General features: G+C 39.1%; 1 protein-coding gene across 4 annotated transcripts in view; it reads left to right on the top strand.

The window, feature by feature from the left end:
- Positions 1-26709, top strand: part of GRAMD4 (GRAM domain containing 4) — an 82153-nt gene extending 55444 nt beyond the window's left edge. Inside the window, exons 5-21 of one of the 4 annotated variants that reach the window (XM_065658223.1) lie at positions 3391-3452; positions 5383-5515; positions 5991-6016; positions 7990-8081; positions 9659-9750; positions 10752-10800; positions 11609-11680; positions 13099-13142; positions 13245-13354; positions 14590-14744; positions 17178-17213; positions 18025-18042; positions 18595-18742; positions 19210-19303; positions 20406-20490; positions 21872-21940; positions 22963-26709. In XM_065658223.1, the coding sequence (XP_065514295.1) occupies positions 3391-3452; positions 5383-5515; positions 5991-6016; positions 7990-8081; positions 9659-9750; positions 10752-10800; positions 11609-11680; positions 13099-13142; positions 13245-13354; positions 14590-14744; positions 17178-17213; positions 18025-18042; positions 18595-18742; positions 19210-19303; positions 20406-20490; positions 21872-21940; positions 22963-23064 (1387 nt within the window). In that variant the 3' untranslated portion in view covers positions 23065-26709. The remainder of the gene's footprint in view (positions 1-3390; positions 3453-5382; positions 5516-5990; positions 6017-7989; positions 8082-9658; positions 9751-10751; positions 10801-11608; positions 11681-13098; positions 13143-13244; positions 13355-14589; positions 14745-17177; positions 17214-18024; positions 18043-18594; positions 18743-19209; positions 19304-20405; positions 20491-21871; positions 21941-22962) is intronic. The other 3 variants (XM_065658224.1, XM_065658225.1, XM_065658226.1) reach the window with 3 other exon arrangements.
- Positions 26710-26957: the final 248 nt, after the last annotated feature.

Below are 26957 nucleotides of genomic sequence, written 5' to 3' on the forward strand. Positions count from 1 at the left end.
AATGGGAAGGAGATGCAAAACATAAGAAAATATTTTAACTTGGTTTTGCAACAGCTTCTCAAGCTAAGAAGCCATGTATACTCAAATGATTAATCTTTAAACTAGGCTGTGAATATACCTCCTTTATGCTTATTTTTTCACTTCTGAGCTTGTAACATGCTTTTGATCAAAGCACATATGCATTCATGTTGCTTTGAGCAGTAAGAAGGATAATCACAGCTGTCGAAAGAATGGCGATGGGTGATGTGAACTCAGTAGTTTGTCTGAGAACATCCCGGCAGTGACTGGACCTGTTGTGTGCAGTGAGTCCCATCTTCACACACTTGTTGAGGAGAGTCTGTGGATTCACAGGCGCCTCAACTTGTGACTGTGTTCAAGGCCAAAGATGCACAAAACCAAAATGTTTAGCTAAAGTAAATGGCCTTCAATGCCAAGGCTCCCTTAACTTTTGTGTCATACTTGCAGCTACAAAAATAATCCTTTGGCTCTATTCTGTGGGGCAGCATTGAGTGGACGCTGCATCGGCTTGTGCTGGTCATTTTTTAATGTTACACATCTGCTAGTCATGAACAGCTCTAACAGTCCTGCTTCCCTGACTTGGGTATATATTAAAAACATTAAAATTGACACATTTGTGTTTGTCTTCTCCATCAGCTGTAGTTGCTCTTATCTGTTTTAATCAGCCTGTGCGTTTAAGTGGGCGCAGTCTCTAGTTGCATAAACATGACCCAGCGTCAGGTTGGTTTCCACCCATTTTCTGGGTGGAAAGCCTGGTCCCAGAGGAATTCATGCAGCTTGTTTTCTGTGATGCAGGCTGCAGTTAAGGGGTCTGCATAGAAAAAACCTTTTGCATTGTTCTGGGGACCATTTATGTTCACCAGCCTTTTAGCTGATTTCTAGCATGAAGAGTGGTTCAGAAGCTGTAGGAAAGATAATTCCTCCCCTGTGTCAGTGATCTCGATGTATTGGCTGGTTCAACATGACTTGGTTTTGGGATTGAGCTTCCCGGTGGGTGTGCAGGCCTAAACAATGAATTCTGAGCTTCCTGGCCCAAATCCGTCTGAAGTGGCTGATTATAACCTGATTCACAGGTGCAGTAATGAGTTGTCATTAACCTGATGATTCGTAAAGGTCAGGTTCTTCACAGGGAAGGAGTAACAGGCAGATGGCAAGTAAGACATTGCCAAAAAAATGAAACAGAAAAGCACCAAGAAGGGCCAAAGCCAAACCATCATGTGTCCCTGATGGAGCCCAGCGAGTCTGCTATCCAGAACTGCTGCTTGATGAGACTTTTTGGATTTTGTCCCAAGAAACACAGGGAGTAATGATGCTGTGCTGCTTCTGAAAATAAATCCCGGCATGTCAAAGGAAGACCCAGCCTGAAGGCTCTGGTGGTGGTGGGATCCCATCTCGGCTCTGTCACTGGAGCTGCTCAGGTGTGACACCCTCCCAGTACCTTCACACAACTGGAGTGGGTTGAGTGACTGGCTCCTGCCTGTGTGAACCTGCTCATGGATGACCACCTCCTTCCTGCCAACATGTGTCTTCAGCTTCAATGAAACACGGTGGCAGTGACAGATTGAGGATGAAAATGCCCACCTATATGGTGTAACTGCCTGATCTGATGATAGGGCAAAACAAGACACTGCTATATGATAGTTTGTACCAATTCGATCACATTAATTGCTGTCTGTCTTCAGAGACACAGAGCTGGAAATGGAGGAGATGCAAGGGTGTGGAGGAAAGCGTAAGAGAGGAGGAGGTTTTAGGTGGGGAACCCGTGGTTTACATAGAACCTGAGGAAAAATAGCACAGAAACCAAAGCTAAAGTTTAGCTAGAAAAAATAAACTGGTGGCATTTCAGGTAGCTTTTGAAAAGAAGAGTTGCTGCCAATACCGAAGAGGTGTGCATAAGTCCTGAAGAGGAATGAGAACAAGTGGCTTTGAAAGTAGAAACCATTTAATTCGGCTGCTGCACACTGATGGATATCCAGTTATAATTTTAAATCAGTAAATTATTTCTAAATGTTCCTTTTAGAAATGAATGAGCATGTGAAAAGCTCATTAGCCATGGGAGTGCTTAGGAAGGAAGGGAGGTAATTAGTTCTGTAGTTCCTCTGTCATACTAGTTCAGACTGCACAAATTCGTTATGGCCTTTTCCATGTGCAGCCGGTACAGCGAGATCTTTCCCTGATGTATTTTCTAGAGGAACAGCAAACGAGAGAACTATACATCCATCTATATTGACGCAATCCGCCCAGTACAGTGAGATCCCTCTTCCTGCTCTCCATTTGCTGACCAGTGTCCCACTTGGTTCCTTTCCCGAGGAGTGGAAGATGAAGGCAACATTTGAAAGCACCTACGTTGTCTGATAAATGAGTGATAATGAAATTGCACGGCCGCCGTGTTTTTGTTCCAAGCAGTAATCTTTTCAGTCATACAACTCCCTGTCAAGTAAAGCTTGCTGTGGCTGGTGTTATGTTGTCAAAGCTGCTGCTTCCTTAGAGAAATCTTTCTGTAGAATATCTACATGGATGGCTGAAGACTTTTGGACTGAAGCCTGAGGTGTTCTCAAGACAGGCTGGCAGCTGGAGGCTGTGGATGGTGCGAATGAAATTTGAAGCCTTGCACATGTGCAGAATGGCAAAAGCAATTTTGTTCTCTAAAATCTGTACGCTTTTAATGGATGAGAATATTATTCTTGACTTGTTTTGAAAGATGAGACCAGTGATGCCTGCTACTTGCCATATATTTTTAGAACATTTTTCTCTCACTTTTTCTGACCATTATTTAAATTTTACAAGTTTTAAAAAATATATTTTGAAAATTGGTTGGTATCTGTGCATTTCAAGAGCTTACAATGTAACGTTTTAAATAATTCTTGAGACCTGTTCCACTCACTGTGAAGCTGAGTGGTGTTTGACTCTAGTAACAATGGCAGAATTCAAGGTTCGTGCGTGGTTTTGTTCTAGTATTGTGGTTATCAACTTGCTATATGGAACCTCTTTTCATTTGTTACCGTGGGAAAAGTCGGGGCTCTGAAGAGTTTTCCTGGCAGGCATTGCAGTGAATATACAGCACAAAGGCATAAGCAATGCAACAAATTTGATATTAAATTATTTAGCAGCTGTAAGATGAAATGGAGCTGTCAGTGATGGGAAATGGCTAAACCGAGCCTCTCTTCCCAGTGGATGTATTTCCCTGGATCCTAAGTGCAATGTGCAGTGAATATTTTGAATATTGCGAAAGGGCATAAGTTTGATTTTTCTCTTGTTGTGGTTGTATTATCTCATCTGTGGAAACCATGAAGGTACCAGTGCTCCCTTTACCTCAAAGGGAAAAAAATTCTTCATCTGTAGCATTTCATCTTGTTTCCATTTTCTTTGTAGGACAGAAGAGGCGCCTGCATCTCAGCAACCTGCCAAGCCACAGACACAAGCCAATGGAACAGGTAATCTTGGTCAGATCTCTAGTAGCGGTATGATTCAGTCAGATTTTTTTGCCCCTTCCATTTGATTTTTAGAAGATCAAACCTTGCTGAAAAACTTGCTGGGTCCTTAAGCAGGACTTCTGAAGAAGCTGACTGTGAAAGACCATTTGAGCAGCTTCTTACCTCTCTGTACATGATTCTGCTTTTACTTTTTTGTAGTTGACTTTGCACACCTGAGCAAGGAATTTCTTTTGTATCGTAAAATGTTTAGGAGTGTAATGCAACCTGTGGCCTGACATCAGAATTCATGCGTGCCTTGTTGATCCGCGACTTACAGGTTCTGTTTTGTTCTCAACTGCAAAAGTTCTTTTATGCCATTAACTGTAATACTACTTACTTTTTTAAAAAGAAAAGATGTTCTGGTGTAAGAATAAGCTTAGGAGTTACTGATTTTCTTGGATACCTTCACTATCATCTACATTTATCAAGCTGCTGCTTATAACGAATTCAATAATATAGTCATTTCGGAAAGAACTAAGGCAACAGGTAGACTCTCAATCTTTCAGTACACTTAAGCTTTCTTCCCCACACCTCTTGATTGAGACAACCACTCGGACTTTTAAATCTGCAGATTAAATTTGAAGTTGTTCCTCCTGGACTCCCATAATGTCAATACGTTCTGTTATATGAACTACAACCTGCCATTTTTTTCGGTCTTGTACACTCAAAATTTCTTTTTCAGTACTATTTGAAGTATTACTGTGTGGGAAGCTACCTCATATTTTTTTATTTTCAAATATAAGTGTTGTCTCAGCTGTAAACTGCCACTAAATTCCTTGTTTTTCTAGGTTTTGCTGCCATTCATTAGTAGTTTGATTCTGTTTTCTGAGCCCCGGTTGCTTTTTCTCGTGTGCTTAAAAGCACCATTTTGGCTGTTGTAGTTTACTGATGAATCTTTCATGCCTCTATTTAATCATATCTTAATTTTGTGGAGTTCTGTACTTAAGTGTGATCCTGGAATAGTTCTGACCATGTCCTCTTTGTGACCTACCTTTCCAAAGAGCAGTCAGTCTGCTCCTTCTAGGCAGGGATTTTCTGAGTTACAGGTGAAGCAAAAGGTGATTGTTTTGTTCTCACCTGCACTGCCTTAAGGCTTTTACCCGTATATTATTTCCATATACCCATATATTTGTTATGTTTTTCCACTGGAACTGACATACAGAAAGCATGCATCGCTGCGTTCCTTTGCCATATAAGACTTTCCAGGCAGTATTATGACTATATGTTCCATATATAGAAAGTGGCATATGCAGCATTATTTCTGTAGCCTGGCTTTAGAAAAAAGGAAGTGCACGTTACACACAGACACACAGACACACACGCACATCTTTACAGCCTAAAAATGCTTGAGAAGTGGTAGTAAAAATGCCTCTTGCAGAATCTTACTGCAGTTTCCACCTCCCTTTCCTCTCCAGCTTGTGTGGCTGCAAAGTGGTGTCCTGCTCTCTGCTCAGGAGTGTTTTGCTTTACTCTGGATTTTCTCAAGGTGACCCTTCAGCACAACAGGAGCGCTGAGATTTATGCCAGTTATTTTGTTTATGGGAACCTCTTAAACCAGAAAATGTTTTTACAGTGTTTGCTAAAAATTTGTGTTTGTTAGGATGTTTAAGTAATCTCTGTACTTCTGGTAATAAGATGCTTCCATGTTCTAGTCTTAAGAGCAAAGCAGGAGTCACCTGCAGTCTCATTTTACCCTTCTGGTGCAGTCAGGGTTTCTGTGCAACGGCAGAAGGAAATTGCATGGTGAGTTTTTGTGAAGAGTGGTGGCCAAGGGCAGAAAAGCTGCCTGAAGTCTGCTTCCCAGTGACGCGTGGCGTGTGGGAACAAGGGCAGGCTTTGGATGAAGATGTCTTCTAGTATTATTCTGATACTGAGTGCTTCTTTTTTATAGATAAGCGTAGTCACACAGTCAGTTCGAGACTCCAGAAGTGGTTTTGTGACAAATTTGGGGAGTACGTTGAGGACTTCAGATTTCAACCAGAAGAGAATACGGTGGAAACAGAAGAGCCACTTAGTGCTAGAAGGTAAATCTCTAACATGATTGTGAGAAATTGTTGGATTAGCTACAAGTTGCTTTTTTTTCTCTTTTCTTTTTTTACAACCTCTTACATCGTTTAAGCAAGTGTTTGCATAACAAGTAATAAAACTGAAAGTACAGAACCATCTCAAAAGTTTTATGAATTCTTTGGCCAAAACATGAAATTTGAAGTGTATTTGCTGTCTGAGGTAGAAAGAGTGACATTATTTACCAGGTTCCATCATATGCCTCTCAAAAACGGGACAAAGTCTTAGTTAGGCTGGAGAGCTTTTACATTTCAACTTTTGGTCTAATGCAAGGTAGGCTGTGTTAGTTACTAGAAACACTTTTCATAACAGGCAAGAATGAACTCGATGCAAACATCCAATTTATAACTGAGCAGTATTTCAGGCACAAATGTACACAACCGTGCACTACTTGCCTTTTTAACAAGTTGCTTTTATCCATTTTTTTTTTTTCAGGTTGACTGAAAATATGAGAAGATTAAGTAAGTACTTAGCAGTATTTATTTTCTGGAAGTAAAAACAGTTTTTAGTGACCCTACTGGAAGGATTGCTGCATTTTAAAATATAGTGTTTTGAAATACTTCTGCCAGTTCATAAGCAGAAATGATTCCAAAATCCTGAATTAGTGTCTGGAGTGCAAAGTAACTTAGAGGAACAGCGGTAGAATCTTGCCTTTAATCTTGAATTGCATTTTCAGTTCAGAGATACCCTATGTAATGTTAATTAAAATGTGTAAACATGTAATGAATGAGAACAGAGTATTTGTCCAATGGCAAAAGTAATAATGTTCATACACTTATGCCTGAGCTGCTTGTAGTTCTCTTGCTTGTGCTGTCAAAGAAGGAGGGGTTGGATGATGTGTACCCCAAGTATGTCTTGCATTTCTTTCTCTTGGATAGCTGATAAATTATTTTGGAAGGTGGAGGATGCAAAATGGCAGGTTAAACGAAGTAGTTAAGCCCTCCCAAAGTTTTGTGCAGAAAATAATTTCTGGCTTTAAAAAAAAAGGCTGATTTGTGCTCCAAATTATGAAATTATTGTAGGGGGAAGGTGAAGTTGAAATCAAGGTCTGTAGTCTTCATGTAAGGTCAGTTTTGTTCTCCTTGTTCTAATACCAGTATTTCTTTTAGTTTAATTTGGGAGAATACTTGTGACCTGTTCTCTGTGGTGGACATGCATCGCCCTCAGAATAGATTTAAAGAAAGCAGTATTAAGTTTAAGCTTTGAGTCACTCTTAACTTGCACTAGCTGAGCCACAAAATCTAGGTCCCTGTCATCCAGGGGAGCCTGATGACCACATGGAGCTCCTGAGACCCTTGGTTTTCCTCAAGACCCCTGTTGTCGCCAGCAGTTTCCAGGTGTTGACCTTCCCTGTGGGTTCGGTGTGGGATGGTGGAGCAGCACTTGAATCCATGACCTCTTCCAGTGCCTTGGGCATCCCCTTCCACTTCATCTGCTGCTTTGGTTGTGCCACTGATGCTCGAGGAAATCTAGCCCTAGTTGTTTAATTACTTCCCATAGGGAGTGTATCAAGGATAGCTGAATTTCAAGCCAAACAAATTAAGACAGCAAGTCACAGACTATCTTGAGGAAAGCTTTCAAAGTTGTGAACTGTACTGCCAACGAGAGGCCCCCTGTGCAAGCGGAGTCTTCCCTCTTCTGAGGGAAGGCAGAACCAGTGTGTTTCAGCAGAGAAAGCAAAAGTCTTCTTGCAGCAGCCCTTTCCTGTTCCCTTGTGTCCCCTAGCTAGTTTGCCCAAGCGGTAGAGAGTTTAGAGGAATAGGAAAGGTAAAGGACAAGTGGTTTTTAGGGAGCTGAGGAAGAGCTCCTGGTGCTGTCTCTGTATGACTGTGGGCATTTGTGTGTGAGAGTGACACGTCTCCGGGCACGGGTTTGTCTCCTGTTCAGTGGCAGCGAGAGCAAAGGGCTGCAGAGCTGGGAGACAAACTTCTTGAGGCAGTGAGGTCCCGTGTCAATGGACAGACTCCTGTGGAAACGTGGCCAGAAGAGGTCCAGCCTGGTTTCAAGCTAACTTGGTCAAGCAGCAACAAGTTGTTCCTCAGTGGCTGGAGTCCGGCCAGGCTGATTGGTCTTGTTTGCAGTGGGATGAGCTGTGCGAGGGTCTTTGGGGCGGTTTGAACAGGGCTCAGAACAGACTGCTGGCAGCATCCAGGGTGCTCTTGTAAAGGACATAGGTGTATATTGTTTTTTCTATACTTAAGAGTTTAGACATAACCTTTGTCTTGAATAACACTAGTTTTTGAAAATGCATTCCTTAACTAATTGTTCAGTTACATTTATGGATTTACTTTTTCTTAATTTGGGAAAGCCTTTTTATCATTACATGTCTTGAATATTCCTATTCATTTTCTAATTTGGTTGTTTGTCATTTACAAGTTATTTAACCACTGCCAGCTAATTCTGACAGTTGTGTTTTTTCTCCATTTGTGTTTAGAGAGAGGTGCCAAACCTGTTACTAATTTTGTGAAGAATCTTTCTGCCTTATCAGACTGGTATTCTATCTACACTTCTGCTATTGCCTTTATTGTAAGTTATCTTATTCCTCCAGGAGTAGTAAGAACTTTAAAAATGTAATATTTACTGAAATTCATTGAAACTGCCATATCTGAGTAGGAGTTGTGCTACAGTTTAAATCAAATCAAATAGTGTAATTTCATTTAACACAAAATACCAGTAGTTGTCACTTCAATTATATTTCAAAGCCACTTCAATTGTGTATTCTGGGTTTATTGTAGCATAGTTTTGTAACTGTTAAAATAACTTATAACAGTCTGGGCATTGTTCTCTCATTTCTTGTTTCCTGTCTCACAGTCCTTCAATTTAATGGTTGCTTCAGCCTCTGCAAAATCTCTTGTTGTCAAGGGCTGAAATGCTGATGGCCGCCATGTGTGATAAGCTGTTGTTCACCATCAGTGCTCTTTGCCATTCATTAGGATCACACTTACTGATGAGAGACAAAATGCCGTGATTTGAGTACCATTTAGGGTGCAAAGATCGGGTCTGTGAGCTACATTCAAGCATTCCCATGCTATGTAAGGAGGTTTGCATGCCACAAAGTGACAGAACTATTTAGTGGAGTTTTGATTTGTTTTCCTTCTAATTGTTAATTAAATGATCTAGATTGTTTTGGTTACGGTGCATATAAAACATTTTCATATTGATGGAAATTATTACTGGTAGCTGTAACTGAATGAATTTGGTGAAAATGTCACACACCTTTTCATTAAAAGATCTCTCCCTGTAAGTTATAGAGCCCTATTTAATGCTACTTTGCACAGCACAGCTGAAGGAATATTGAGGAGGAGACTTTCCCTCCTAGTGACCTGTGTCTGTCCCTTCTCCCGAAATACTGATTTTTCTCTCGCCTCTCCTGACAAACCCATTCTGCAGTTAAAAGCTGAAAGAAGGAACTTCAGCTTTTGTTCAGAAAGCTCTGGGACCTCGGAGCCAGGGTGATGCTTTGGTTTGGGGTTATCAGTGAAAAGTCTGACGTCTCTCGGCAGGAAGGCTGAAGTCTCTATATTTTCAGAAGACAAAAAAGGGACCAGATACCTTTTGAAGCACTTTGTGTTTGTACTTGTTAGCTAAAACAAAACCTATTTTCTTGCAATCTTTTTAGGCTTGGTAAAAATATGGGATTTAACCGACCTGTAATAATAGAGCAAGAGTTTATCCTGTTGCCCCGTATGGGGCTAATCGTTATAACTCTTCTATTATACCGGTGCTTCAGCTGCCCTGGGTGAGGTTGGACCATATTGTGGTCACAGAGCGGATTCACAGACTTTAGCGTTTACTTTTTCCTACGCCTTCAAGTAGTCACAGTGTTGGAAATACTCAGTACTCTCTCTCAAGCAGCTGAGAACTAGTTAAGTATAGTCTCCGGAGATTTGGTTCAATTTTAGTTTTGACTTTACATTCATGAATGCGGTGCTGTTGTCAGTCGTGGTCTGGCTAAAATTTATTAATTTTTGTGATCTGTATTGCATGATTCTGAACCCAGCAGTACAGTGGGAAACAATATTTCATGCATCTCACTTTGCACCAGTTTATAATCCACACCTCTTTTTTTCTTTTTTTTTTTTTTTTTTTTTCTTAATCTGCAGATTTACATGAATGCTGTATGGCATGGCTGGGCCATTCCTATGTTCTTATTTTTAGCAATTTTGAGGTTGTCCCTAAATTACCTCATAGCCAGGTATTTACTTAAATATTAGATTATTCTCTTGTAATGTTTTGCTTAAAAGATGCTTTATTATTCTTGCATTGAGTTGTAAACTTACTTTTTCTAATGTTCTGAATTAAGTCTAACAGTGAAATTCAAACTCTAATACCCTTAATTTCATTGCTTTCTGTATTTTTTGACTACTCTAAGGAATTATCCTCATATCCTGTGACTTGGGTCATCATAAATGATGCTGCATGTTCTCTGACAAATGCCTCAGCACATTAAAATTCTAAAATAAAATTCTGAAGCATTCAGACATATGGAGATATGGAGAATATCACCTTAAATATTGAAGCCTTCTGCTTTTTTCTGGAGAGAGTTTTCACCTAGGCCTGAAATTTCAGTTTTGCCTTTTTCAATAGCTCTTAGCATGCTTTATCCAAAGTATCTTCCATTTGTAAATTCAGTCTCTATTAAAGATTAAGACTTGTTTAAAAAAATGTACATTTTCTGTACTGAGAGGATCTTTTTAAAATGCTGGTTTAGGATGATGGTCTCTCCCCCCTTAAATGGTGGAAAGCACCTTAATGTGCATATTTAAAATAATTTTCTGACTTCTTAATTGATACTTACTGTCTGACACTCTATTATTTGAAAATTGCCAGTAGCAAATAGGCTTCTGAATAAGATGATCTAATTTTGTTCACATGAAAAAAAAAACCACAAGAAAAAATATTACTAATTATTAACTCTGTGCACACAGCTCACTTTTGTTGTAAAACCCACAAGCAGTGATTCTGTGTAGTATCTACCTAGCTTTTTTTTTTTTAATGTATATATATTTAAAGCTATCTGTGGTTGGCCACTTGCACTTATGTTGTGGGTTCTTCACTAATTTGGGGATTATTTTATTATTTTTTTTAGCCATAGTGCCCATTGCAGAAAACTGCTTTTTAACCTCTTACAAATAATCCGTGTTGGCAGGTGGAGAAGAAGTACTTGCTCTCTTTAACTATTTCCATAACTTCTAGGGGTTGGAGAATACAGTGGAGCATTGTGCCTGAAGTTTCTGAACCCATGGTAGGTCTCTGGCCAGTTTGACCTGTATGCCTACTTTAAAAGTCACACCTTTAAAACCTTCCTCTGTGTTTACGAGAGTAGTTGTAAGAGGAAAGAAGAGTGAGGTGCAAATAAAGACACTACAACTTTTTTCTTCCTCTTGCAACTTAGAAATCTTCACTAATGGCACTCTTAGATTTGGGTGTTTCGCCCTGAAATATTCCAAACTTGAATCATATTTCTGGACTCAGTGTGAACATGCCAGCCTGGAATAAGTTAGATCCTGTGGGATCTTCAAGCATTCTGTTTTCTTTGTAACATTTTGAAATTAATGTTTTCATGCCCTGCTTTAAGCATGAAGGATTTTAAGTTTTAATGTAAGATGGAGCTCTTTGAATTTCAAACTTTTCACTAAGATTTAGTGAGGTCTTGCTTCTAGGATAGTTTCTTTACTTTTAAAAGGCCAATAAACTATTTAAATAAATAAATTTATGACATTTCTATGCTAGACCAGAAATAGGTCAGTTTAAGCATGTGGTCGTAGACTGGAAGCCATTGTAAGCACGCTGCTCCAAAGACTTATTGTGTCATTCACAGCCTCATGTTAGTATGTTTGCATATACCCTGGGGGAAAAGCATTGAGAACTAAAGAACCATAGACACGAACAGTAAATCTGAAACAAGGGAGGAACTTGGTAAATTTAGAGACTCTCTGAAGTGAGAGGACTATTGCCGAGAATGTTGAGGGGTTGCCTTGTCATGAGGAGTTTTGTAAAATACCAGTTTCAGCTGAGCTGAAAATTAATGGCTTATCTCTTTCTTGCCCAAGGAACCCCCAAAAGAAGACCTGACTGTGTCTGAAAAGTTTCAGCTTGTTCTAGACGTGGCTCAGAAGGCGCAGGTACTGTGCTGCTCTCGGACCTCTCCGGCTGCTTCCTTAGAAACAAGGAGGTTCATAGTCCAAGTGGTCAAAGGACGTTGTTATGCAGCATGTGGAAGCAAACATTCAAACACACAATACTTTTCTTGCATAGGGATCTTTGCCTATGAGCAACAGAGATCTTGGGAAGATTCCTGGAGGTTCTGAAATGGCCCAATGCTTCAGAGAAGCGGTTGAGGTTCTCCAGTCATGGCTCTGACTGAGGTCTGCAGGGGGACAGAAGCAGCTTCTGACAGTTTGTCTCTAATATATGCATGTGAGCTGCTGATAACGTCGATCAGGTGATGAACCTTACCAGTGTACTGGAGTGTGGATCCATATCCCAAATCTGCTCATTGCAAAACTATTCCTTCAAGATTTATCTGAAGGTTACTATCTGTTTAGCTGTGTTAATTCAACAGTTTGTACAGCATCTCTGAAACGGCCTCCCTTAAACACCAACGCCCCCCACCCCCAGCCTTGAAATCTGCTGCTTGTGCAGGGGAGGGCGAAGGAAGGTTTTTTCCCCGCTACACCGCTTTGAGCTGGCCTGGCAGCCGGGTGCTGGGGTTAGATTATGGTTGGACTCGATGGATCATGAGGGTCTCTTCCAGCTGAAACAATTCTATGGTTTTATGATTCTATGCCTCCACCGCCCAGCTGAGCTGCAGCCTTGTGCCGTGTCCAACACTGTGCCGCTGCCAAAAGCAGCTTAGCTGGGTACGCTTGTCTCCTGCCTTCCGCCGGTGGCCGTGCATACGTTTATGTGAACACCTTCGGAAATGTATTGGGAAGGTGAAGTTTACGGGTGCTGTGACAGCAGGGATCGGTCAGAGAACATGGCTGAATAACCCACTTAGTTCTGAGCAGGGGTCAGTTTGCATCAACAGTTGTTGGAATTGCACGGAATCCAGTAACTCCCAGGGTGTATTAGTAGAACCTGATTGATAGTGGTGGGTTTCCAAAGAAGCTAACAGCGCAGCACGTGATGAACTCAGTAACTTTTTCCTGAAATTTCAGTGCTCAAAATGTGTGAAGAAATTTTCCACTTTGCTACCTATTGACAGAAGCTCTTAAATTTTAGATTTGACAGCTTAATTTAAAATTTTTGCAGTGATGTAAACACTTCCTGGTTGTGACAGTGGGGTCAAATAGCTTCTTCACTTCTAGCAAAAAATCCTAAGTTACAGAACAAGGTGTTAAGAAAAATGGAAGTCAGAGTATTGCTATTCTCTATTTACTCAGTTATGAAGTACATTGACGGCTAAAAATCAGTTAAAAATAAATTTCTGGGAATTGCTTATTACCAACAGAGTAAGATAACTGTGGGTTTCTATTATGTGGACCAAAAAAACAAGTTAATGTGGGACGTGGTCTTAATTCTCTTGCTTCTTATGCAGAACCTTTTTGGCAAGATGGCAGACATACTGGAAAAAATTAAAAAGTAAGTTTTCTGACATGAGTCTTTTTTTTTTTTCTCTTGAAACAAGACTTCATCAATGTCTGGAACACTAGTAATAAAATTTTATTTCTTTTTTGTTTTCAGCTTGTTCATGTGGGTCCAGCCAGAAATAACACAGAAGCTCTACATTGCTCTATGGGCAGCATTTATTGCATCCTGCTTTTTGCCCTACAGGATTATTGGTCTTGCCATGGGTAAACACAATAAATAATTGACTTGTTAAAGCCTAGCCTTAATGTGTTAAAATACAGAGAATTTAGAGCTTAAGAAAGAAAACACTGCATTAATAAATAATGCAGTGTTTTAAAGTATTTTCATTGTGCTTGGCATCGTTTGTCATGTGCATTTTGAAAAACCTTCTCTGAATACATAATATAATAGAAAAAGATGGGATAATGCATTCCCTCCTCGAAGAGGGGAAGTTTATGATTAGCTATTAGCAGAGGTCTTCACGCTGTCAGCTACAAGGCTTCTGGGAAGTCGTATATTTTGGGTTTTTTTCACTCATATATCCTTGCAAATTAAATATGCGGGACCACATAGAAGGCACAAAGCTGACAGGGTTGGAAAAAATGCAAAGGTTAATGGGACTACTTGTAAAACCTGAAGGATAGGCTGGACAAAATGAACAGATTACTGGGGGTGAAGCTGCAGATAAAGTCTCAGCTGGAAATTGGGAAAAGGGAGTTCTCGCTACAGCATGAGACTGTCTTGAAGATATGAAGCCATCTACTGTGAACCAAGAATTCTCTTTTTTCATTGAAGTAATGATATAGTTGAATGAGTATCACTTATAGTGGCACCGAACCTCAGATTGTGTCGGCCTGAACATAAACATAGGTTTGCTTGACATGGCAATTGAATTAGATACATGAGGAATTTTTTTTTTTTTTTTTTACTCTGACTCTTAGAAGGTGATCTGAATTGCGTTCAGTAATGTTTTGAGGGAGTATTTCAAGCCCTTTTTAATCAGGCAGAATGTGAAGAAATCACTTGTATAAGAAAAGAGGACTTACTGGACTGGAAGATAGAGTTTAATGCAGTACATGAGAGCCCTCTGTTGCCATTTAAATTCTTGCAGGGAGCTGCAGAGTTGAATGCTCTGGCGTGTTTTCTGGCTTGGAAGTGTGTCATGTTTCAGAATACTTCTGGTAATAAGGAATGTATGTTTGAAATTTTTTAATGTTGTTCTGCATAACAAGAAGCTACGTAAGTGGTTTAAAAGAACTGGGAGTGGGAAGGAAGGAATCTGGGCAGGGGAGGAAAAGAAAAATCATTTTCTGTCTCTGGAAGAAGAATCAAAATGTTACAACCAAAAGAATGATTTAGCACTCTGACTGAAGATACAGCATTTGGTGTAATTCATGATCAAAACAGTGATGTTCTTAATGCCTTTTTAACATGCATACTGAAGTGACCTTTTTTTCAGGACTCTATGCTGGAATCAAGTTTTTCCTTATTGATTTTATCTTCAAACGATGCCCCAGACTAAGAGCTAAGTATGATACTCCTTATATCATCTGGACAAGTCTCCCAACAGATCCTCAGCTCAAAGAAAGATCTAATGCTACAGTGTCAAGACGGGTGAGACTAATAAATCTTTTTGTCCCTCTGTTTCCAACATCTGAAAATCAGATCCCTTTCTCCCTTTCCCTTTTCCCCTGTGACTAGAGCACATTAAAGGGAAGGTTAATTAAATTCTAACAGTCAATGTTAGTTCTATTTTTTATTATTTTAAAGAGCCACAGAGTTTTTATATGGATTCTGTTTCTTCTATGAAAGGAATCTGTTATCAAAATCTGTATATAGAGATATATATGTGTACTGGAAGTCGTATGAAGCTAACCACAGAAAAATAACACCATCCATATTCATATCAACTTGTGTTACATACATTCTGTGTGATTTTATTGTCAAAATTTAGTCTTTTTGTACTCCTCTGTTCTCAGACATTCTTTTTCAGTGGAAATTCAGGTGTTTGTGTAGATTGAAGAACAGTTAGTTAAAAAAAAAATTAAAAAGGCTTGAGTATAATATGTGGCTCACTAGTGGGATAAGCTGTAACAGAGGTAATAAAGTAGTTTACAGATTAAGGCATTATGTCTTGTGGTTATTTGTATTAGGTGACCTTTTAGCATAGTGGTGATAAGTGACTTTTCACCATGTTGGTATTCTAACAGTAAATTTTTCTTTTGTTAATATCTCATAGTTAAATATTTGAATGTTGCATTTTGTGCATCTTTGCAAATTGTTTTGGAGCCTGACATGATATCTGAAAAGCAAATAATGCTTTTCCCTATCCCTGAATTTGTGAATGTTTATTAATTTAAAAATAAAAATAGTTGTAAGAAAACTTCAGTCTAATCCCATTTTAGCGTTTGCTTAATGTGTCTTATCACAATATCTAATTGCATTCATGGAGTATCTGAGTACTGTCATAAACTCCCTGACTAAAATGTGCAGCACTCAACAGTAATTCAGCCTGGCGTGCACCTGGAGAGCAAAAGGGATAAACACATAGCCCCTTGGTTGTTAACCTGTGAAGAAGAAGAAATATGGGGTTCTGGGGGTGATGGAGCAGTTGGTGGTAAAAGAACTGCAGCATAATGTGAATATTTCAGGAGGAGGTAGAAGAGAAGGATGGCCTCTGACAGAAAGCGAGTCTTTTGCTCCTGTTTTCCAAGAGATGAGAGAGGTGGATGAGCACCCAGAGCCATCCATAGTCAGTATTTCTCTTGCTGGCAAAAGATGGGCTTAAAAGTTTCTGTGCCTCTGGGGCTTACAGGTTATCAGTCACGTACTGTGGTGGTGGTGGCAGCTTCTTGCTGGGTCTCTCTAATCTGTCTTAGAGGTGGAAGGGCTCTGAATTGCTGAACTTGAATCTGTATACTTAGAGAGTAGTTATCCCTTCTGGCTTTTCCGTATGGCTTAAGTTTTGACAAGGCCAGGGTTTTTGTACTCCTGTGTCTGACTTGGTGGTCTTGGCTTGTGTTCCTGGAAGTGATGTGCAGGGCTGCGTCATCTGCTTCCAAATGTCTTGGACAACTCAGTCTCAATAATTTGAGACAAACTTTCTTACCCTTGAGAGATTTCTGGGAACCTCATAGTATAAAAAATAGATTTTTGTACAAAAAGGTAAAAACCAAATAGATTTTTCAATTTTTCATAGAAAAGGCGGAGCCCAAAAACGCATGGTGTCAGCGCATGTGCATTTGCTTTGGCTTCTTATCATTAAGCCACATACAAGACACTGTAAACCGAGACACAATGCAATATTTGTTGCCTATCCCAGCACTCTGACCCCATGTCCTTCGAGAACAATCTTGACAACAGTGCGTGATGGATAAGGGTGGTATGTCAAAAGCTGATGACAGATCAAGTGAAAAGGAATACCTTCAGGTTGTTGGTGATGCTTTTACAGTCAGGACTCTACCAGCATTACAAATCTAATCACTTCCAGTTGGATTTAAGGCTTATCAAAATCGGTTGCAATGCTTTTTTTTCAGTAATAGACTGAATAGGCTGTCTGAAGCCTGGGTGACTGTGGATGAATTAGCCACTTCTTTTAAGGGTGGGGGAAATATTCACCTGTTTTAGGAAGGACTAGAAGTAAGAGCAGAACTTTCTCGCATCTTCAGCCACCGAAGTTTAATAACCTTTTTAAAATCTCTTTATATAACAGGTAGGTAGGAAGCAGTGTAGCAGAGAGCAGGAATAATCCTCATTCCAGCGCAAAAAGCATTAGACTTCTTGCCATGACCTTGGTATGTTTTGGGACATGGAGCTTCACCTGGTTATGTGCATATGGGGCCAAATAACTTGTCTAAGAAAGCCTTCCAAAAATTCTCGTGATCTTTACATGCACACAACTTGTTAGAGAAGCTCGTGTTTCCCCTGGTTCCAGGGGCCTGGTCATTGCTAAGGGCACAGCAGAGGGGCAGTAGCTGAAGCAAGAGTACAATTATCATCAACCAGTTGCTTTCCATGTCAACTTTCTTTTTATTCTTTTTCCCCGAGGCATCATTGTATTACAGTTACCCTAAAAGCTGGATGGTAAATACCCTCTGTCATGCCTGTTTTGTCAGTCTGGTTTGTACTCAGTAACTGAGTGCACATTTTTTTCATTTGCTTTGGATTTCTTTTGTTACCGCTAAATCCTGCTAAGTGTCGAGTTCCGCCAACTTACGTGCAAAACAAAAAAAAAAGGCAGCAGAGCCTGGCTGGCCTCCGACAGCCCAGGCCTTGCAGAGAAGGGCTCAGTCCTGAGCTTGCATGTTGTCAGTTTGCCAGTCGTTTAACTGCATGTGTGCGGTAGGGCTGAGAACGGAGCTGTTAATGCTTCGATGGCAAAAGCCAGCCTTTGGAATCGTGTGCTGCCCCATCAAAATGAAAAAGCAAACGCAAGTAAGTTTTCCAAAAGGAAGTGCCTGCTGTCCTTCCAGAAGCAAGGCCTGTTTGCTAGGGCAGCCTCTGGTGGTTCAGGAGCTCTGTGTAAAAGTAGATTTTACTCAAGTAAACTCAAGTTTCGAGAGCTCCATGCTACCTTCCCCACCTCCCCAAGGGTGCTGACAACCATTCTGATTTTATTTCACATGTCAACACTCTCAAAATTCAGTTCATCTTCAAAGCAAAGGAAAGATCAATGGCTCTAACACAACCTGAATAAATTGAACTGGTGTGCTCTAACCACTGATAACTCTTCTTTTTTTAATTGCATTCATTGTGTGTAGTCTCTTGGTTTATGAGCAAGATCTTGCAGCTTCACTTGGTTCATGTTTTATTCTATGTATTATACTGTTAAGTAGATTTCACTTTTTTCTTTTGTCACTGTCACATTTGTGTTGTTTGTTTCTTTTCCTGCTAGCTGTCAGGGCATGAAAAGGTATGGATCCTAGCGTGGAAAACTTCCTTTCAATTTCAGCATATGTGTTCCTAATGAACTGATGCGGTTTTGTGTGACTTTGTCTTTGTTTGCTCTTTTTTCCTTCTAAACTTGTTTTGTGCAATAATATTTTGTGCTTGGTCTGTCTCTTGAAGACAAGCCAAGTATCGATAATATATTAACTGTTATTAGTCCTACTAGTATAATGATTGGAGTTGTGTGCAGTGACTTAGCTGTATCTAATCAGATGTGCCCTTCACTGTAGAAAAGTGGTGTTTTCAGATGGGTACATCTAGCACTGTGTGCTTTCACCCCCGCAAAGGGCGTCCATCAAAGGGCAGCACTTTGAAAAGTGATCTTCAGAGAGCACATTGGAGCTTTGTGCTATGGCAATAGCGTAGTGCAATAGTCCAAAGCTAACTCTATGTAAGTACTTAACGAATATTGTTGCATTACGGATTTTTTTAGGAAGAATAGTTCGCCAAGTTATTTTTAAGAGCGCAGCTTAAATGTTGCTGTTCAAATTTTGGAATCGTGTTTATTTTTCTGCAGCTTCAGACAGCAGCATCCAGAAGTTATGTGGGCTCAAGTGCCCCAACGGGGATAAGCAAAGATGAAGACACGAGTCGTTTTCATACCACCAAGAGGGGGAATTTCCATGAAGTTTTTAACCTGTCGGAAAATGAGCGTCCTTTGGCAGGTATTATGCAACAGGAAGGCTACATTAGCAGAGTATTTTCTAAAAAGCCAAGGATAGTTTAAAGTTGAATTCCTTCTCTGTGCAGTGTACTGGTACAGGCTTTCGATTAAAAAGACTTGCTCTAAATTAGGATGAATGGAGACAGTCTCTTTCATTCCACATCCTTGCAGTTCTTTGAAGGAATGCACAGCCTGGCACTGCCTTTTGTGGAAATGCAAATGGAGTAGTCAAGTTAAAGGGAATAATTGTGTGGGTGGTTTTTGTTTTGGCTTTTTCTTTAAACTAGTGTTAAAACAGATGTTGTGATGTCTAAAAGCACCTTTTTTACGCTTTTCTTTGTAAACACATCTAGTTTTAGGTATCTAAAGTTTAATTTTCAGTGCTTTATGCTGTTTTATAAGGGAACTGTTGAGGATAATGCCTGTCTCTTTTTCTTAAAGTAAGATTTCTTGTTATGACTTTTTCAGTGTGTGAAAATGGCTGGCGCTGTTGCTTGATTAACAGAGATAGGAAGATGCCTACGGACTACATCAGGAATGGAGTTCTTTATGTCACAGAAAAGTGAGTCATTGCCTTCCACACGTTTCTTAGGAGGGAAATGCAACAGACATTTAAAAAATTAGAATCTAAAAGTAATCCTTTAACAATATTTTGAAACAAAAATGCATTTTCATGGTGCTTTAAAACCCCAAGAAAGTACCATAGGAGAGGGAGAGCTGAATCCAGGGTGTGGTAACGCTTAAGAAATGTGATTTTGCCTTGGAAAGGCTCACACAGGAATGGAGAGTAGCTCTGTGTAGTCAGTTGTTAGTAGCTGCACTTCTTCATGCAGATAACTTACTGTCTATGTATATACTAAAGAACAAACCTAAAAGCTAAGTGTATTTTTAGAGTTGTGATGAATGGTTATTTGGCAAATACTCTTATTTTCTTTTTTTGGAGCAAGTTGAATGTACAGCTTCCTTGAAACAATGTGCAACAAAAAGAAAATAGAAATTCAATCTTTGGTTTCAAAACTAGTACTTGATTTTTTTTTTTTTTTTTTTTTTTTTTTTTTAAAATCCTTACTTACCCCTCAGCCTCCCGGGGCTCAATAACTATTGTCACTACTGTTTGGGTCTTGCACTGAAATTCCTTTGGACTGTAATGAATGGAAGTAAAGCTCATCTGTATGCAATGTCACCTAGTGATGGAGACCACTCTCCAGCATTTAGAAATGTGAGCTTTCGTCTGCATCACAATAACATGAAACTAATGCAGTGTTTTCCATTAATCTTCTTTTAGGATGGTAAAAGATTTACAAGCCTTTTGAGTTTCGGTATTTCAACTGTTTAAGGATATATATGTGCGTCTCGTGTCTTGAAAATGCTTGTCAGGTTTAACGATTCAGTGCAGTAATATAAATACAAGATCTTTTTTTGTGTGCGTGTATGCTGTACGTTCTGGACTTTCAAACATATTAACCAGTTGCTAGAATTTATGGATGTTTGCTCTAAATTAGAAGCCATAACTGAATTGCATATCACGTGCCTCTTGTTTTTTTTCTTTTTTAAAGCTGATTTTAACCTGTGAGATTTCAAACTTCAGAAGTGACAGGAGGGGTATTGAGAGCTTTGTTTTAGAATACTGCATCTAAATGAGCATTTTCTTTCCTTGTCTTCAGTTACTTGTGCTTTGAAAGCTCCAAATCTGGCTCATCTAAAAGAAATAAAGTTATAAAGCTCACGGATATAACCGATATTCAGAAGGTATGTATGTTTTGTGTTGCAAGTGGGGGAGAAAACTCGTTTTGTGTTCAGCTAGTCATGTTTTGCTTTTCTGCTTATTTTGAAAAAGCATGCCATTGGTAATTTTTATAAGTAAAATGTAATTCTTTCATCAAGAATGTTTCCCAGAACTGCTTGTTTAGCCATTTGGACTGGCCACATGCAAGCTCACTATGAGCATAAAAGCACTAAACCCTTGCACTTCGGAATTATTTTAAAATTAAAGTTGTGTTGTTTCATAACTCCTGCATTGACTGGAGCTGTGTAGGCTTAAAGAAGATTTATTGTTAGCAGAAATTGTGTAACACTAACTTCAGTTTGGGTGTTGATATCAGTAGATCCACCATCTAAAAAGCAGGTGCCTCAGAGGGATGAGGGATTATTGTCAGTGGAGAAAGGTAAATCATTAGAGCAGGCAGGCTGGATTGGGCTGGAGGTTCATCTATCTGGGATCCCATCACCCATCAAGAAGTGGATGTTTGGAAGCACGGCAAGTACAACCATGGTCCTTCCTCGGGGCGAGTTTTATCAGCCTGCGATCACCAATGGCTTTATTGGTGCCTTGCATCACTCTGTACGATGTTTAATGACACTTACCCTCTCTGAACATGTCCTACTCTTAAACACAGACACCCCCTGCTTTCTACCACAGCCTGTGGCTGTGAGTGCCATGGATTAAATCATGCTGTGCAAAGAAATGCCTCAGCCTGGTGTCCGCTGCTTAAGCACCTCCAGATTTTCAAATGAATTCCTTCTATTTAAATCACATGTCCATACAGCAAACAACTTATGCTCAACTTGAATATTCCTGTTGGAATTAATAATTCATATTGATGAATTCTAAACATCATACTTGAAGTAACGCTGACTCGTTGTTTAGTAGGTCTTTACTGCCATAAATGGCCTTTTTCATTTGTGTAGCTTTTTCAGTGAAGATGAGAAAGGGATTACATGTAGCCAAGTGTAAAAATGTACTGCACCTGGTTTTATTTGGGGGTGGGAAACACAGGTCAGGCCTGGGGTCTGTTCCCCCTTGGGGATATTGCCCAGTTCACCAAATTGTATTCCTTCTTAGCGTTATGGACTTTCTTTAAAAAAAAAAAAAAAAAGGTACCCTGTTTATCTATTTCATTTTGAAAATTCATTTTTCTGGTCTGCTTGCTGCTCCTTTAAACAGTGAGTGAATGTTACTTGTAGAGACACCTGTAGGTGATGCTCACAGGCACTCCCAGGGAGCAGATGTCCATTGTGGCTGGGAGGATAAACCACTGACGAGTTGTGTCACCTTCTCAGCACCTTTTGCAGTCGTTCAGTACATAGGGTATCTTTGGTCTATGTCGTCGTTTGTTTGTTTTCTTTGTAGTATAAAGTGCTCTCTGTTCTCCCGGGATCAGGGATGGGTATTGCTGTATCGACACCATCTACACAAAAAGTAAGTACCTAGCTGTATCGGCATTGCTGTGTTTGACCTCATGCCCTTTTTGTCTTCCTTCTCTGGCTCGCACCAACATAAAGGCTTTTCCCTCCCCTTTTTCCAGTGTTTGGCTTTTTTTTTTTTAATATTTAATTCACTTGTCTATTACTCTGTAGATTTGGCTTCAGAATATTAATGATTTAAACATGTAGGTTGTTCTACTGCATCTGGACTGTTTGACTATAACACTTAAGAAAAGTTTGCTCCATCCTTTCTGCTCCATTATTTCATTACCTCCACTGACCGTTCCCTCAGTGTCCTTCACCAGGAGCTCGGGGGCTGTTCCGCGGTGCAGTCTGGAATGAGAAGCTGATGTCTTGAGAGTGTCTGTGGGTGAGGAGGCTTTGGGGTGGAAGGGCCTGACGCTCGGATGCAGTTTTCCTGTTTCAGTCTTACGGTGCTAAAGATTTAAGCTTCTCTAAGCCTCAGATACCCTTTGGGCGACTGAAGCTTTTCTTAACGTTCAACTGAACCTTATTTTAAACTAATCACTTATAAATAACTTTTCTCCGAGTCACGCGACTGTTGTACCAGGCTTTCTGCTAGTTGACTGATATTGGGAAGCATTTCTCCAATACAAGGTTGAAAATGTTCATCTACCTAAATAAATATATATGAGTCAAAACAAAAAGACACTGGTAAAGGTTTTTAGAAATCTTTAATGAAGGCAGAGTTCGATCAGGAAAACAGTATACACTGAGTGGATGGAGAGGAAAGAGAGCCGAAGTGTTCTCCACTGCTAATGCTCTGTGCAGATGCATTTTACTTCATGGTTGTTTTAAGAACAAGATGGAGAACTGAAAAAAATCTTAGAAACTCTGCCATATACCCAAGGATTTAATAGAGAAAAGGATTTTTATGTCTTTATTAAAGCACTTCAAGTACAGTTCATTTCCTGTTCTGTTGATTTGGCCAAAACTATAGCTAGAGCAAGATTTTTCTTTTCTGGACTGACATGATTTTTTTTTTTTTCCTTTTAGCCCTTGGTGTTTGGTGCCATGGTACACAGAGATGAAGCTTTTGAGACAATTTTCAACCAATATGTGAAAATAACCTCTGCATCATCAAGCAGTGAGAGCTAGTACCTTATCTCAGAAGACCTAAAGTAAAATTTCTTATTTTACAACTTGTTAGTGAAAAAAATGAACATCCTCATCTATTTTGCAATAATTTTTCTTGTCTTGTGGTTTATATTCTATCTGTTACATAAATCAAGTGTATTTTATATATGCCTTCATGTTTGTTTTTAAGGTTTTTGTAAAAAAAGACAAAACAAAAAACAAAATGAAACAAAAGAGTGAAAGTGCTATCATCACTATTAGCCTTGCACATTAAGCACTTTTAATGTTTATTTACTGACATTAAAAGCTGGGAAGATACTTGGAGAACTTGACTAAATAAACCAAGTGAAACAGATTGGTCCCTATAACTCCACTGATATCACTAGGGATACATTTGTCCCTTTATCTTAGTTATTTTTCCCCGAGATGTTAGAACGATGACTGCAGCAGCCTGAAGTCTCGTTCTTCAGCTCAGAGTTTTTAATTGGGTTCTTTGTTAAAACCAATAGCAACACCGCAACACCAAGGAAGTATTATCATCTAGTCTTTCCATATTTATAACCACACTTAAAATAACTCCTCCTAGCTAATTCTTGCATTGCAGAAGGATATTTTACTGGTTTGGTTAGGTTCGATTTTTCCTGTGTAGACACTTAAATTGCTTGTACAGTGAATTGGAGGAGAAAGTTTGTAACTATATCTTCCTCTCCTAATTAACCAAAGTAAGAGGAAGGAAGGCAGGCAGATACTTTTTATAAAAGAGGGCACCAAAATGTTGTTCCTAAAATGTTAGGCATCGTATATTTGTATTTCTGTAGATACTTGTCATAGAAGGGCTCAACTATTGTACATGTTGTATGTACAAGGTGTTTGTATGTTGATGCATAAAAGACTTGCAGACTTTTTGTGTTGGGGGAGGTGGGAATAATTAAACTAAACTGAGACACGACTCTCTTTTTCAATTTGGCTTTTCCCTTGAGTTACCTTGTAATTAAATAACACTGTAATGTACCAGGTGAAAGCACTAGTTCCTTTTCAAAGCATAATTTGAGCAGCATTGGTATGTTGCTGTCTTTCCTGTTGCAAAATTAAAATTTAGTAACAATTAAACCCAACTGCCAGGTAACACAGGAAGGCTGTGCTCCTTTTCTAAACTCTCTCAGGCCTTTCTAGCCTCAAAGCACATATTGACCTTTGTCTTTAATATTAGAAAGCTTTTATACTCTATATAATAGCACCCATCTGAGAGGTTTAGAATTTTATTTGCGTTTTCATGAAAGCACAGTAGGAGTTATGCCAAGCCTTCCAGTATGTCTTTTCTTTTGCTGTGTCTTTTGAGTTGACTAGTATGGATATCTCCAGATACTGTATAAATGTCCACAGAAAAAGCAATGGAGATGCAAATTCTTATTTAAAAATGGAACTTAAATTCACGGATTTTTTTCTCTTTTTAAAAAAACCTAAGAATTTTCTTTATTTATAGGAAAAGGGGTAAAATGAAGGAGGGTGAGAGGAGATAAACACCAAAGGGTATTTAACTCTTAAGATGGGTTTTAATTAAGTCTCTCAACAAATGCAGCAGTGATGGAGAAGGTGGCAATCAAACTGTACAAACCTTATTTCAGTCTGGCCATGAAGAGGTATGGTATGAAGAACTTAATATGAACTTGATATGAAGAAATACTGTTGAATACTGTGAATTTGGTTGGGTATCGTAAAGTGAAACACTGACGGGGTAAAACTCTGTGCCCCGGGTGGAGATGTGAACAAGAATGGGGGAGAATCCACCATAATGGCTAAAATGCCTTCTTTTTTTTTTTTTTTTTTTTTTTGAGTTCTCCCTTTAGAGTAGCACTTGAACATGTCTTTACATGACCTGAAAAAGGGGTGCACTTCTAACACCTCCTTAGGTACGGTGTAAATCAGGGCCTGACAACTAAAAATGTAAGTGAAGCTCGTGGGAAACCCATTTTGCCACCATCTAGTATGGATGTAGCTGACAGTTTGTGGTTTCTTTTCTTTACACATGTAGGTTTTATGTTTAAGTAAAAATCCTTCATCTTAATTTTTTCTCATCAAACCTACTTTAAATTCAATTCATCTCCTCTTGTAATTGCTGTGTATTATCATTTAGCTTTCCTTTCTAGAAGCTTCCTTTAATAGAAAATGGCTAACAAATAGGCATTAAAATCGCTTAATGTTATATAAATCTTAATCAGATTCATTTTGTCTTAAGAAAAAATCTTTTGGGTGTGTTTAAGGTTATCCTTTTTTTTTTTGAAGAAACAAAAAACTATATTTTTTACAGAGAGCATGCTCTTTTTCTTATTTTTGTATCATTTTTCAAGTGTAATTTATACCTTCACTCTGATCATAACAGCAGTTTCAGCAGGAAACCAGTTGATTTGCCCTTATTATCTCTCCCCTGTCTCACCCTTCGCTGGTTGAGCCCAGTCTACAGGGTTGTCCAAGGTTCTGGTTCCTGCCTGTGCTGATGGTGCTGGGACAATTAACCGTACCTGGGCTTCCAACAGGGAGGAAGGAAATAGTTATCCTTTTCCTAGACTGAAATGCCTCATGCATACAACGTGCTCTTAATTTTTTTTTTCGCGGACAAAGAAATTAGAAACTTCTTATAAAATTTAATGTGCTGACATTTGAAATTAATCCACATTTTAACAGTGTGAAGGTAAAAATTAGCAATTCTTAAAACACTAAACCTAGTGCAAACTGCAATGCAACATTGTTTCATTCTAATATATAGAAAACAGGCTGGATTTTTTTTTTTTAATAGAGTTGTAATATAACTGACAAACAACTGTGTACATATGTTGCGAAGTTCACTTTACATTTGGTTGTCCAGGTTCCTGCAGCGTAAGTGCTCTGGCACACGTAGCGTCGCAGGCACCAGGAGATAACCTGGGTGTGTTTGCTCACAGGTTCTCCTGGTTTTCCTCCTGCTGCTCCCTCATGGGTTTGGAGGGCAGGAGGGGACGGACAGTGAGTAAATATCTACCTGATAAATTCCAGTGGTCCTACATAGTTTTGCAGTGTGGCCTGATGTGCTTCAATAACAGGCTGGGTCGTACCACTTAATGTAAAGTGCTACTTTCTAATAGCAGAAAGTGGTGTTCTTGTCACTCCGTCTGTCTGTTTGCTGATTGTATTTGCAATTCTGATGTCTGTGGTTCATTGCTGGATCATTCACGTGTAATTGGATTTAACTTCTTTAGAAGTGCATTGGTTAGTTTGAGTCCCTTTTAAAGAGAAAAAAAAAGGGAGATGAAAACTGACTGCTTTAATTCGTTATCAGTGACCGTTTAAATTCAAAAGGCAAAAAAAGCTGAAATATGAAATCATGCCTTTCTGTGCACTGTAGCTTTTGTGAGGCAAGATTGAATGCAACAAGCTATTTATTAGTAGCAACATCACACAGGATGCCAGCAGCAAAACCCTACCCTTGTTCCTGCAGAGGGAAAAGAGATTTTACCCAATCGTGAAGAGATGAAAGGATGTACTTTTTTTGGCTACTTAAACGTATTAAAAACACTGGTAGTTTTTATTGAATTCTGTACATTTTGGCAGATGTTTGATTTCTACTAATCATTGAAATATAATGGATGTTAAAATTTTTATGTCTGAAGTTTGAGTCTATATTTTGAAGTTGTAAATAATTCATTATCAGTGTAACTTTTGTTTGACATGACAAAAGACTTATACTGTATAAAGAATTGAAATAATGAAATGATTTGCCCTGTACATTTTTTAAGAAAATCTTGTTTATTTAAAAAGTCTTGTATAAATTATAATTTTTATTTAAATAAACCTAAAAATGCTTTGTGCTAACACTTTTTACAGACTTTAATAACTTGTCTATCAAAACCACACCTGTTTCCTGAAACGAGGTGAGTTAG

The sequence above is a fragment of the Caloenas nicobarica genome, chromosome 1 (assembly GCF_036013445.1).
Source record: "Caloenas nicobarica isolate bCalNic1 chromosome 1, bCalNic1.hap1, whole genome shotgun sequence".
Taxonomy (NCBI): domain Eukaryota; kingdom Metazoa; phylum Chordata; class Aves; order Columbiformes; family Columbidae; genus Caloenas; species Caloenas nicobarica.